This window comes from Musa acuminata, chromosome BXJ2-3 (genome assembly GCF_036884655.1).
Source record: "Musa acuminata AAA Group cultivar baxijiao chromosome BXJ2-3, Cavendish_Baxijiao_AAA, whole genome shotgun sequence".
Taxonomy (NCBI): Eukaryota; Viridiplantae; Streptophyta; class Magnoliopsida; order Zingiberales; family Musaceae; genus Musa; species Musa acuminata.
The window spans coordinates 41107028-41120072 of record NC_088340.1 but is presented as its reverse complement, the minus strand read 5'-3'; the positions used below and the strand labels follow the sequence as shown (position 1 = coordinate 41120072).

General features: G+C 37.8%; 2 protein-coding genes across 4 annotated transcripts; one reads left to right on the top strand and one right to left on the bottom strand.

Moving 5' to 3' along the window:
- The first annotated feature begins 459 nt into the window (after positions 1–459).
- LOC103978696 (probable serine/threonine-protein kinase PIX13) lies at positions 460–4755 on the top strand. Its single transcript, XM_009394587.3, has 6 exons — positions 460–762; positions 1324–1670; positions 2566–2701; positions 3357–3499; positions 3577–3700; positions 4178–4755. The coding sequence occupies exons 1-6, from the start codon at positions 693–695 to the stop codon at positions 4621–4623; spliced, it is 1266 nt and encodes a 421-aa protein (XP_009392862.2). The 5' UTR covers positions 460–692; the 3' UTR covers positions 4624–4755.
- A 1151-nt stretch (positions 4756–5906) lies between these two features.
- Positions 5907–12940, bottom strand: LOC103978698 (uncharacterized). 3 transcript variants are annotated; one of them, XM_018823039.2, is made up of 5 exons: positions 12879–12933; positions 11383–11553; positions 6618–7288; positions 6444–6527; positions 5907–6260 (listed from the first exon to the last, which is right to left on the bottom strand). In XM_018823039.2, the coding sequence occupies exons 3-5, from the start codon at positions 7270–7272 to the stop codon at positions 6148–6150; spliced, it is 852 nt and encodes a 283-aa protein (XP_018678584.2). In that variant the 5' UTR covers positions 7273–7288; positions 11383–11553; positions 12879–12933; the 3' UTR covers positions 5907–6147. The 3 variants fall into 3 exon arrangements, with proteins under 3 accessions (XP_018678584.2, XP_009392864.2, XP_064957124.1); XM_009394589.3 differs by lacking the exon at positions 11383–11553 and having other exon boundaries at positions 12879–12940; XM_065101052.1 differs by lacking the exon at positions 11383–11553 and having other exon boundaries at positions 6618–7368; positions 12879–12899.
- Positions 12941–13045: the final 105 nt, after the last annotated feature.

The following is a 13045-nucleotide window of genomic DNA, read 5'->3' as shown; positions in this document are numbered from 1 at the left end:
TTAGAAAATTTATCACAGGATAAAAGTCACACAAGCTGACAAAATTCAACGACATAAGCTCATAAAAATCCGAATCGTCGGGAATCCGAACATTAACTCCGCCGTTCATTAAAGATCACGAAAGGATTCGGTTGGTTTCAGGTCCGCATAACCATTTGCAGGAGCAAGACTTGCATGTGAACGCTCATGTCCCAAAGTCAACCTCGTGCCGCATTTAACTCGAGTCAACCTTTGCCGTATGAACTCCGTGGAGCGAAGTCAAAACTCGAGCTCTACGTTCATTTACATATTCTCAACAGTTATTATATGCGGATGATCTAATCTACCATAGTAATAATACATATTTAATATTAATGATGAGGATCAATACATATTTTTGTAAGGTAATTTTTGTTCGTCGACTCGAAGATGTCTTCCGGTCAAGTAATCTCATTGTACGATATGGCCGTCTCAGGTGTAGCGCATTGACTTGACAATGACGGGTCAAAATGGAAGAGGGGAAGGAGAGAGAGCAGAAGCGGCAGCACTTGCGCCAACCTTTCTCTTTCCCATTCCTCCAATTTCCCCACTCTCGGCCTTCTTCCTGACTCTTTCCCCTGCTGTGCTCTTGTTTTCAGCTCTCTCTCTCCCCGGGAGACAGAAGGCACAGCAGAGAAGTGGAGGAAGGGAGGGTGAGGCCGGCAGAGTCGGGAATGGGGAATTGCTTCACTTTCCCTGCAAGATCTCAGAGTACTCCTCCTGACACCAGGCCATCCAGTCCGGGTATGTGTTACTGGATCAGAAAAAAGAAACACATAAGCTTCTTCAAGCGAAAAAAGGTTACCTTTTTTTTTTAATCTTGATTTGGTTATGGCTTCCTACTTTTCGTTCGCTTTCCCTTTCTGGCCTTGTATTTATGTCTCTAATCTGTATCTTCCCCTGGTCGGATTGGAGAGGATGAAAGCTTTTCTTCTTCTTGTGATGCTGTGTTGTAATTTGGCTTGGTTTGGTGCGACTGCTGCAAGATTAGTTTGTTCTTATTTAATTTGTTCTACTTTCGATGCTCTCCACAAACTTAAAGAGTCCTGCAAAGATGAATGCTTGAGTTGTTCTCTTCCTTTTTTTTTCCCCAAATTATTTGCTTAATGATCTTAATACAATCTGAATTCAATCTTGGAATTCCCAATCAAGATATGATTTTTGACCTGGAGATTCACATATATCTGCAATTCCTTCTCCGACTTTACTGTCCCTTTCGTCGCTTATGGACACATCTGGGTGTTGCTGAGAGAAAGATGACCTGTTTTCTCTCCATTTCAATGTCTTCCTGTCTTGGAATTGCAGGGCACTGGAGATCAAAGGCCAGTAGTAGTGCCAACACCGAGAAGCTCTCGACCTTCGACAGCAGCCACTTTGGTCAGTCCTATGGCAGTTTCGCAAGCGCCGACGGGGAACTTCGCGAGGGTCGGATCCTGGAGGTGCCAAATCTTCGAGTGTTCACGTTTGCGGAGCTGAAGACTGCCACAAGAAACTTCAAGCATGATAAGGTTCTTGGTGAAGGTGGATTTGGGATAGTGTACAAGGGATGGGTCGATGAGAAGACTTTGAATCCTGCAAAGAGTGGACTTGGCACGGTGGTTGCTGTCAAGAAATTGAACCATGAGAGTGTTCAAGGGTTAGAGCAATGGCAGGTAATTGTCTTTAAGCTTAAATAGAGGTAGAATCCACCATATTTAGTTTTGATGCTTGTTTGGTCTTCTACTAGTCGAAATAATGTTCTTCCACTTGCGCGTTTTAATTAACCCGTATTTGCTATATACGTTTCGTTTCCCTTTTTTCGCAAATGGTAAATGGTGAACACAAGATTTGATATGAGATTTTGATTCCATTTATCGTTCATAAATGGGGCTGATACATACCATCACTCAAGGTTTTAGGTTTTAAAACTTGTCGGATAAGATTTTGAACCCTAAATCCTTGGCTTGACAAGTGGATCTGCTATACCGTCATCGGACCAATGTATTTGCAGTACGATCGTATCTACATAACACTTGAGCGTCTGTACATTATTTCCTTTCTTGTTTCATGTATACCAACCAGTAGCATCATTTTTTGCTCAATTTTCAATGTTTATTTTGAGGTTTCTTTACTGTAAGACAAATTAAGCTCAGCCTTATACTGAGTTGATTGATAAGTTGGATCGAATACTACTACACTTTTATCACAAATTAAGCACAAGAATCATTGTCAAAAAGTATGGTTTGATAGATAGTTATCAGTTATATCTTTAATGCATTGAAAACAACACTCCTGTTTAATAAGGATTCTCTATCCAAATCTCGGCATCCTTTACACAGCTGAACATTTTGGTTTCAGCATTTAGGGAGTATCCGAAGAAAAAGGGTCAAAAGAAAGAAGATATGTTTTATGTGAATAATAAAGAGAAAACACCATATACACACTCTTGTATGCTACCAATGATAATTGCAGTAGTCGGTCGGTATCTTGAGAAGAAAAAGATTTCTGTTTCTTGTGTTCATTCTACTTAATCCAGCTAAAAAAGAAATCTGTTACTTAAAACTGCAGTCCGAAGTGGACTTTCTAGGGAGGCTTTCGCATCCCAACCTCGTCAAGCTCTTGGGTTATTGCTGGGAGGACGTGGAGCTTCTTCTTGTATACGAGTACATGGCGAAGGGCAGCTTGGAGAACCACCTCTTCAGAAGTGAGTTTTATGAAGATGCTGAACTTTCTACTAATTCAAAGATCATAGAATTAATAGCTTTTGAATACCAGTGATACGCAATCTCTTTTTCTTTTTTTCTTTGAAATATTTTACCTTGCAATTCCACATTACTGAGATTTATAAACATGGCCACATCAAGCTATGCATGATACTGGTGTGAGTAAATGAGATTTGACAATAATGTTAGCCACTTTTCTGATATCTCATAGCAATAATATGAAAGTGGTAAGCCTATCGTCTAATGCTGTAATGATAACGACTAAAGCGTCTTATTTCTTATTTTTCTTCTCTTCAAGACAGTTTATGTTCTTTCGTTAGGATACTTAAAAGTATGTTACCTCAGTAATTAAGCATTTTATTTCGGTACTAAAAAATGAAGGGATATATAGGACTTCCTGTCGTTTAAATAAAAAAGGTTATATTTAGAGCTCCCTGAATCAATTAAGACAAAATATTCAGCTAATGCTAGAACTTATACATTATGTGATCAAACCCCACTCCATCAAGATTTGTATATCCTTAGAAGTGAACACATGATCTTTGTTGTTCTCAAGTATTAAAAGAGTCTAAGAAATCATTTGCATCAAATTAGTTTATAAAGTATTTGAGAAGACCATTTCTTTTCTGAGCACAGGAGGAGCAACATTTGAGCCACTTTCTTGGAGCCTAAGGCTGAAGATAGCCATAGACGCAGCTCATGGCCTTGCATTCTTACATGCATCAGAAAAGAAGGTCATCTACCGCGACTTCAAAGCTTCTAACATCCTCCTTGACTCGGTAACACTCTTCCTTTCAGAAATCCATATGCTTCTTTAAAGTCGGTGATCTGATTATGTGTTTTACTCCCTGTGAAGAACTACAATGCGAAACTCTCGGATTTCGGTCTAGCAAAGCATGGGCCAACTGATGGAGACTCGCACGTCACCACTCGTGTCATGGGCACTTTTGGATATGCGGCACCAGAGTATGTCGCAACTGGTATGTATCATTGAGTATTTCTGCTCGCTGTAATCACTACATATCTTACGCAAATCAATAGTTCTGAGTACTCAATTAGAAATCAGAATGTTCGTCACATTCTCAAATGGCAATTTGTAGTCCTCTGTAAGTGAGCCACATCATAAGCTTCACTATTCAAACATTCGAATTTGCCCATCATGAATAGTGATGAAAAGCTACTTTATTATAAATGGAAGACGCAATGTGTAGAACTAATGCATGTGGTCTCTGTCAATATAGGATTATAGAGACTTTCAGTGGCTCAAAGGTCATTAATTATCAGCATTACCGTGGCTCAAAAGCTCAACCACTACTTATTATCATTAGATAAGAACTCTTTTTCGTGAATGGAATTATTAGATATTTTGGACTCTACAATCTTTATGATACTTGTTATTTCTTATGGTCGGAATGTGCATCATTCGTGATGTTAACAAGTTGCCTATGTTCATCCAGGTCATTTGTATGTGAAGAGTGATGTGTATGGTTTCGGAGTTGTGCTACTGGAGATGCTCGCTGGTCAGCGAGCTCTTGACTCTAATCGTCCAAGTAATCAACACAATTTGGTGGCATACGCTAAGCCGTTGTTAGCCGATCGGAGAAAGTTGGGACGACTAATGGACCCTCGGCTTGAGGGACACTACCCTTCAAAGGGGGCTCTTCAGGCAGCTCAGCTCACTCTAAAATGTCTTGCTAATGATCCTAAGAGCCGCCCATCCATGAAAGAAGTTGTTGAGACACTGGAGCAGATCGAAGCCACGAAAGGTAGATCTAAAGCGGCTAACAATGTATCCCGGCAGACTGTGGCTGGCAGTCGCAGCCATCTTTCATCATGCAACCATTCACCGCTTCATCCGAAGCATGAAATCCAAGAGACAGATGGTGGCACAAGCTTCAGTTAAATAGGAATTTTTCCTGTAAAAAATCAGTCAGATAGTTTTGTATGTTGTAGTTCTGATTGTGGTTCTTCTGGCAATGATTTATTCGACATTGGTGACTCAAATCTGACAATAAAATGAGGGTTTTGGTTTGTACTTCGATTATTTAACATATGGAATTGTAGGAGATAAAAGAGTGTTCTTCACTTGTAAGAGCAGTGCCTTCCTTTTTATGTAGTACAAGTACTGCAATGTTGTTTTTTCAAACAGTCAACCTTCATTGATGACTTCCTGAAAACTGAAGGCATGGCTTCTTTTTGAATCTGTATAACTTTAAGGGTTCCAAACCTCCAATCATCACAATGGAAATTTCTTTTGTTGACTATAGTCAAGCCAGAAAAAACACAGAATCAAGATTTGTGAGGCCAGCAGAATTCTTGGACAAGACTCCATACCATGAATTGTGGGTTAGTGGTTTGACTCTTGCATCAAAGTATTAAATAAAATATAGAATGCAGAATTCAATGAACAATTGTATGGTGAACCTTATTCTTGGAAGACTAAAGAGTAAAACTTAATTGGAGTCAACTGTCAGCTCTGACCTTTAGGGTCTCTTCTCCACTGAATGAATCTGTCTCCCCCCATCTCTCCACAAGTAATGATGGCCATTTGATCCTCCCATGAGAAGATGAGGTGCAATGACCACAAAAGGGGAGGGTTGACCACAAGTGATTTGAATTTTGTGACACTTTGCACTTTCAGGCAGAAAGGTTTGGAAAATGAACTCAGAATAAGAAGATAAAAAAGTTTCAGAATCAAAAGACTAAGACTTTTGCTTGCCCACAAGTTGAAACCTCATCAAGTGCTTTGGGGTTGACTTGCTAATTGGCTTGTGTTAAGCAAACAAATACCAGGAAGGAGAGAAATTGGCTTAAGATCAACAATGTCAAACTATAATATACATATTTAAACTTGTCTATGTTAATATTGTTTGTAATTAAACACACTATGGGTCATGAGACTTTATAGGTCTTAAAAGAGACGAAAAAGTTAAGACTAGTGCTCAGCTTCCACTTGCTCAGAAAATGTTCCAAGTTAGATTTGCATCATCCTCAAAAGAAGGTACATTGACATCATTATGTAACAAAGACAACCTGATAGGAAATATCTCCATTTGCAATGTAATATCTAGGCAATCATTTTGGCATTTAGAACATAAGAAGTATACAAACATTTTGAATCATGGCCAAGATGCAGATCAAAGTACATAACCCACAGGATGCTGATATTGTCAATCAAAGAGCATGTAAATGAAATTAGGGTACTTATTATCTGATAATAAGCATCTACAAGTTACTTACACAAACCCATGGCTTAAGTTTACAAAATCTGATTGAACAACAAGCATTAATCTCAACTTCATGCTGTAATCTAACTAAAATAACTCATCAAAGCACAAAACATAAAACTGCACAAGGTTCCTGCACAGTAGATGAATATGAAAATTGCTTAAGTGTACATTCTCTTTCACACTCCAATGGGAAGTATTTACTGCTCTGGAGCTCTGCTCACGAGAGGTGTCTGACTTAGAATGGATGCATGATCATTTGGTTGAGATTTGCCAAGAACATTCAGAGCTTTCATTCGTTGCAACTCCTTCCCTGCAGAAAATTAACAGATACATCATAATTTGTCACAAGAAATGCATTGCATTCCCCCAATAATCAATAAACAAAACAGCAGTCTATGGCTATGTTAAGAGAGAACTGTTAAGGTAAAACGGCTTTTACATGGAATTATTAACAGATTAGTACTACAAACATTTTACTAAACATCTGAATCACCTTCCTCCAACAAGAGATGTATGGCTCTTTTCTCCAATTCAACAGCATGCCTACTCCGGCCAATGGCAGATAAAGATCGTAGCACTGATACAATCAACAGATCAATTAAGAAGCTTGCAATATCAAAAAAATTTCAGATTTATTGTAATATACCATAATCTAAATGCAAATTACTTTGGATATAATCTTCCTGGTATGACTGATCACAGGTCTTTAGGAACATCTGCAGCCTAAGGAACCTGTCTTTCCAACCTTCCTTATGCACTTTGTGAGGAGGATCAGCAAGAAAAGGACACTCAGTGGCAATGGCTGAATCTTGTGGTTCTGGACCTGCCAATCTAGAGATGGATTTCCCATGTGAATGGGGAAATGATAGCCCCATAGACGATGTGGCCGGGGATGTAATTGCATCAGAAACATATAATAAAGAAGAAACCACCTTAGGCTCCTGAATCAGTTCTTTCTGCATATTAAGCCTTTTTGTGCAGTTACTGCTTAGCTTCCTTAATTCTGGAGATTCAGCATGATCGATATAGACACAAGCACCCATCTTGCCTTGTTCAGTCTCGAGCTTCCTACGTGTATACACCAGATTTGCAAGTGGAGAAACTTTTACTTGGGGCAGATTACTGGAAGGACTAGGTGGACCATCAGGTTGCTGCCTCTTGGTTTCAACCACCTTCCCAGATTCATGGGTTAATCCCTTCCCACAATCCTTGGGAAGAGAGGTCAAAAGTGGCTTGTTAGTTATGTTCTTAGATTCATTTGGCAACTCCCTTAAAGCCACTTTCTTAGCCAAGAGAATTTGTTCGTCCCCCACAGGCATCATACTTCCACTAACAAATCTGCACTCATTGAACTTATCAATCATTAATAAATTTTCATAAGAAATGTCAGGTTCCCACTCACTCAGCACAAGCAGAAGCTAGTGGGACAAAAACAGTGAACGAAAATTAGACATATTATGCAAACTTCCACCAACAAATGGAAAACAGCTGACGGGCCAGAGAAAATGACCTCAAAATAGCTTCATAGTCAACATGCTTAACTATTTCTAGAGTCTAGACACAAAAAAGCCACAGAAACAGCTCTCATCATTGGAAGTTCAACATAATAATGTCAGGTTCTCACTCACTCAGCATACACAGAAGCTAATGGGAAAAAACACAGACTGAAAGTTTGATATATCAAGCAAACTTCCACCAACAAATGGACAGCTGAAGGGCCAGAGAAAATGGCCTCAAAGCAGCTCCAGAGTCGGCATGCTTAATTATTTCTTGACAAAAAAGCCACAGAAACAGCTCTCATCATTGGAAGTTCAACAAAATCACATATTTCAAAAAGATAAATATGACAAAAGATGAAGACAGACAGGCATATTCTACAGAGAAAACCCCATTAAAGACTGCCCTGAATACTCAGAAATGAAAACACATAATCTATGGTCTCTTGGCTAAGCATGAAAATAAAACACAAAATACAAGATCAAGTTACTCTACCAAGATCTCAATAAAAAAAATCAGCTTACAGCAACATTGACTCGAGACACCTGACTCAAGTACCCAGCAAGGCAAGCACAAGGTACTTTCATTGCACCAAGGAGAGGCCATTTAAAATGAATTACATCTTCTGTGCTACACTCCTAAACACTATAAAGCCCTCAATAGACCAAATATGTCAAATCATATGCCAATTCTTTTCCGAACTCCAAGTGGTCTAACAAAATCTCCACCCCTCACTCCCCCCTTCGTATCTCTTCATCTTGTCTGGTCCCTATTAAAGATGCCCCGACAAACCCCAACTCCCTCCTCCCTCCTCCTCTTATGCTGCTGTTTGTGAGGTCAGCATATGGCGGTGCAGCCATAACTGCCGCTTGACTTGTCAAATGTGGCGATATAAGTTGCTTGCCTTACTGGTGGCTACAGCAGATATTGATGCTTGTCTGTTCAGTAATTGTACAAGTTCTATCATTTAACTGACAACATAACTGCAACAGCTTGCTCAGACAACAACTACAGCAACAATGATGAATTGATGATGATGATAGACTTTGCAAAGTAAAGAGACATTTAGGAAGATTAGGAAAACTAGTTTTCATATACTTTCTGAAGATCATACAATTTCTTTTGAAAAAATAAAAACTAGTTTTCTAAGAAAAATATATTTTGATTCCAATTATTAAACATAATTTTTAGTATCTTTCATTTTGCTAAGAAACTTCTGAAAGAAACATTTTTTTAATAATTAAATAAGCACTCAGTTTCTGGGTTCACTTTTTGCTATTGTCAATCTTGGCTTGCTGTTCACGCAGTTGATGATCTTGACAAATATTAGTTACTAATGTTAGAGGAGTATGAAATGAGACACATTGATGACAAAAAGATGGTCAACATTGTCATGTAAATATACATTTAAAAGTGTTCACAGCAAGGTCTGCCGTATCAGATCGTACCGCCCGGTATGGGCAGTATGTATCGGTCCGACATACCAGCGGTACATAGACCGCCCTGTATCGGTCCGCACTGTAGCAGTAGCACTGTAGCACTATAGTAGTGCAGCGTAGCACTGTGGCAGTGCTACAGTGCTCTGTACACCTGGGTGTACCGAGCGGTATACCGTACCATACCGGTACCGAGCCCGAGTCAAAACGCCGGTACGGTATGGTACAACAGACCTTGGTTCACAGCATGCAAATATTTCTGCTATAGTTTGAGAGTTGAAGTTGTTAAAACATGTATTGGATATTCAATATACAGCACAATAAGAACTTCAACTTGGCAAACTTTTGAATCTAAAACTTCTTTTATTGTTGGATTCAGCTGTTGACTTGTCAAGTAAATGTAAAAAGAGACCTCAATGAAGAACTGCATTTTCATTAAAGTTTGACTTGGAAATTCCAATTGGACTTAAGTCTTAGATCAAAATTTAGATTTCATTGAACTAATAGGCCATTACATTGCAAAAGAAATTTATTCATTTCTGTTCATGCATGTAAAATATCTTGTTTCAATTCCAAGTGTAAATTTGCTCTATTATAGGATTTACCAAAGTAGATATCTACACAAATTATAGCAAGTCCCAGTGACTTTTCATTATCAATATCATATATTCAGCTTCTAGTTCATGATTTTTGAAAACAACTTAACCATGTTTCTTGAACTACATAGGAATATGTTTGATGTATGACTGATTTTCATTCTTGGCCTGTAGTTAATCTTAAGACAAGTTTCTGAATAGTCAATGCAATAGCTTCTTATTACATTAACATGAAGTTGATATGATATTGTGTTCTACTATAGCATTCATACTTATACTCATGCAATGTGTTACACACGACAATGTCTGGCCTACAGGAAATCTATCAATTCCCTTTGCATATATCTACATGTATTGATGGAAAAATAATGAGTAAAACTATTAGTTCCCATACATGAACACAGGAATAGTGAATAGTTATTAAAAAGGAATTATAGGTGAGCTGAAGTTTATTTAAAATAACATGAGTAGACTGATCAAGTTATATGAGTCAATGTTTTCCAGAATGTTAACCTTAAACTTTGGTTCTGGAGAAAAGGTAACATTCGCTAACAATGTAACAAATCAAAACTGACTAATTGAATCTAAAGAAGCCTTTGTTGTCCAATTAAGCATGTCTATATAGTTTCATCCTGCCATATTGTCTATGTTCAAACTGTCTTTATGTACACTATATAATTAAACAAACATATACTTAAGGATAGAACCGGTCATAATGCAAAGATATTAGCTACCAACCACACATAATGTGACACTTAAAATTCAGTATATTAAGATTGCTTGGAAGTAGGTTCTCACTCTCGAAAATTAACTGTTTGAACACATTGCAAGACATGTTTGAGAAATGGCAATAATGCATATCAAGCTTGATACAGTGAACCACTTGCATACGATTGCATTCTGAATTTTGACAGCACATTATGATATGACATCTGTTAATGACCACTGCTATATATGTATGTATATATATGTATATATGTATGTATATGTATATATGTATGTATATATATATGTACACACACACACACACACACACACACACACACATATATATATATATATATATATACACACACACACACATATATATATATATAAAGAGTGGAAACCATGAAAGAAGGAGAAACAAAAGAGAAGAAAATTTCTTGATTTTTTACGTTTGTTCCTATGGTGCCACATCACCAAGCATATTCTTCCAGTCTCTCCAGTAAAATTTTATATCCTAATCTTACTTCAAAGTATCTTTAGCTTCCATCATATTATCTTTCAACTGTCCATTATTTTCCTTAATTTTTGTATACTTTCAAATTTAAAATTCTATGATTCTGCTTGTGAGGTAATGATGTGTTGTACATTGGCTCTCCCTATACCTCACATTGCAGGGGGCATCAAGCATTGGGCCAACCTCACTAGTCGATAGTGGAGGTCTTGATTGAATAATTAACTAGCTTCTCCCCAACAATGATAGGATGAATGCAACTGAATGGTAATAGATGAGACCCACTAGTCTATAGGATTAATAAACTATAATTTTTTTAACAGAAGGAGCCCATTAATAGATGAGACCCACAAATTCTAGAAAGCTGAAAAGAGAACAGAAGAATCATCTAAGAAGAAATATGATATACCAAGACCTATACTATCTCCCAGATACTTACAGCATGGTTCTAGTTTCTAAGCTTGTTTAGATCAACCAAGAATAAAAAAATGTTAGACCAGTAACAATCTACCAGGGTAAGAAATGCATACTATGAACAACATACCAGGGCTTGAAATGCACATAGTCCTTATTCCTTTTTGCTTAGACAAAAATGCATATTTATGCTAGAATAGCTACAGTGGATTTAGAATGGATAACTGTAACAGCTTGCTTATAAAGAAAGAACAAGATCAGAGATCATACCAGTGTATCAATTGGATGTAGTAATACTATAGAAGGACAATCCACAAATAGACTCTCGCGAGGAAAATCAATGATACATCACATATGTCAAGCTAAAATGATACATTACTCCTTAAAACTTTACAAGCTTCTTGGTAGAACTTCTAATAGCCTCTGTGGAAGTAGATTTTCCTGGTACATATTTCAACTAACTAAAAATGTCACAAGACTCTTGTTGTTCAATAAAGTTATTTGCAGATAACGTAATGAACAAGTTCACTAAGATGAAAATCAAGCTAGTTAGGTGCATATAAGAAAGAAACCAAGAGAAAGAAATGTTTGCCAACTAGTTATGGAAAAGGTGTTGACACTGAAAAAGTTTGAAAATGCAATAAGTATAAATCAAACTAGTAATCTGTGACTTGCTAGTTGTCTAAAAATTATTATCGCAGGATGTTAGGTTCTCTTGGTTCATTGTACTTATTGATGCCTTTGAGATGAAAATCTTTCCCCATGGCACAATCATCATCTCCCACTCTTTGTAGACTTTACCAAAACCTAAAAGAATTTTAAGCATATGATCCTTGGTTACGTGAACTTTTATAACATTCATTAAGATAGATATATCATTGAAGACCCTCCCTCACTTAAACTTGGTTGGGCTAGAATCTATGAAGTTTAAGGATCAACATCTAGGTGATAGATCAACGATAAATTTTATTGACTCTTAATCTTCCATGAGACCTTTTTTATTTTGACTATGTTGTATACACAACCACTATTAATTAATTTGGACATAAATCAAATCATGGACCATTCCTTTTTGGGCGATCAAGGTGCCATAAAGGGCTTATCACACGGTAAGTCCGGTTCTTTTTTATTTCTTCTTAACCCTAAAGAAACCTACTCGCGCATGCAATTTCTTTTCTCATCTCTCATACACACCTCCCTTGTGTCACTTGCCCTCTGCTCCCACTGTCACCGCTGTCAGCTCGTCGGTACACTTGGTACAAACACACCACCAGCGCCTTGACATAAGCCTATACAAATCAAGGCCCTTGCTTACTAAAAGGAACCCACGGTTTCTACAATCCTCAGAACTTGCACTAAGAAAATACAGAACACCCCCAAAAGAATTAACTTCAACTGGAAACGTGGATACCTAAACCAAGAAAACTAAGAATCTTTACGGAGATCAAGAGCACAAAACATATTTGTTCAAACTGAATCACAAAAGAGAACAACATAGTGCCGAACTTGCAGTGAGAAAATAAACATAACAAACAACGATCTAACTTCAATCGGCAATGTGGGCACCTAATTCAACAAAACTAACATCTTCCTACTACAAACAGAAACGCCAGAAAACAAAATGCACTGTCGCAAGGCAATACCCACAAACTCTTGGATAACTACTAGAAGCCAACCAATCATTCTTGCGAGAAGGTGCGGAGAAATAATTCAAAGAAACAAAACTAAAGTGGAAACGACAATTGGCTTAATCGATCAGTCCATACCTCAATGAAATGCCATCGCGGGCTCACGGCTAGCGAGAGAGAGATTTAGGGCTAGTCGAAACTTGCGCTCGATTTGGGCGGGACAATGCTATGTATGCGTGCGAAATCACAGAATTCGCTATGCTGTCGTAATCTCCACCGTCCATTTGGATCACTAAGGGTGCGAG

What these genes read in the sequence shown, in the direction of transcription:
- LOC103978696 (XM_009394587.3), top strand. Translation starts at nt 693, where the DNA reads ATGGGGAATTGCTTCACTTTCCCTGCAAGATCTCAGAGTACTCCTCCT. An exon ending in CACCAGGCCATCCAGTCCGG is followed by an intron (nt 763 to 1,323) that starts GTATGTGTTACT and finishes TTGGAATTGCAG; the next exon opens with GGCACTGGAGATCAAAGGCC. An exon ending in ACCAGAGTATGTCGCAACTG is followed by an intron (nt 3,701 to 4,177) that starts GTATGTATCATT and finishes ATGTTCATCCAG; the next exon opens with GTCATTTGTATGTGAAGAGT.
- LOC103978698 (XM_065101052.1), bottom strand. Translation starts at nt 7,314, where the DNA reads ATGATTGATAAGTTCAATGAGTGCAGATTTGTTAGTGGAAGTATGATG. An exon ending in CCAGGAAGATTATATCCAAA is followed by an intron (nt 6,528 to 6,617) that starts GTAATTTGCATT and finishes TGATTGTATCAG; the next exon opens with TGCTACGATCTTTATCTGCC. An exon ending in ACATCTCTTGTTGGAGGAAG is followed by an intron (nt 6,261 to 6,443) that starts GTGATTCAGATG and finishes AATTTTCTGCAG; the next exon opens with GGAAGGAGTTGCAACGAATG.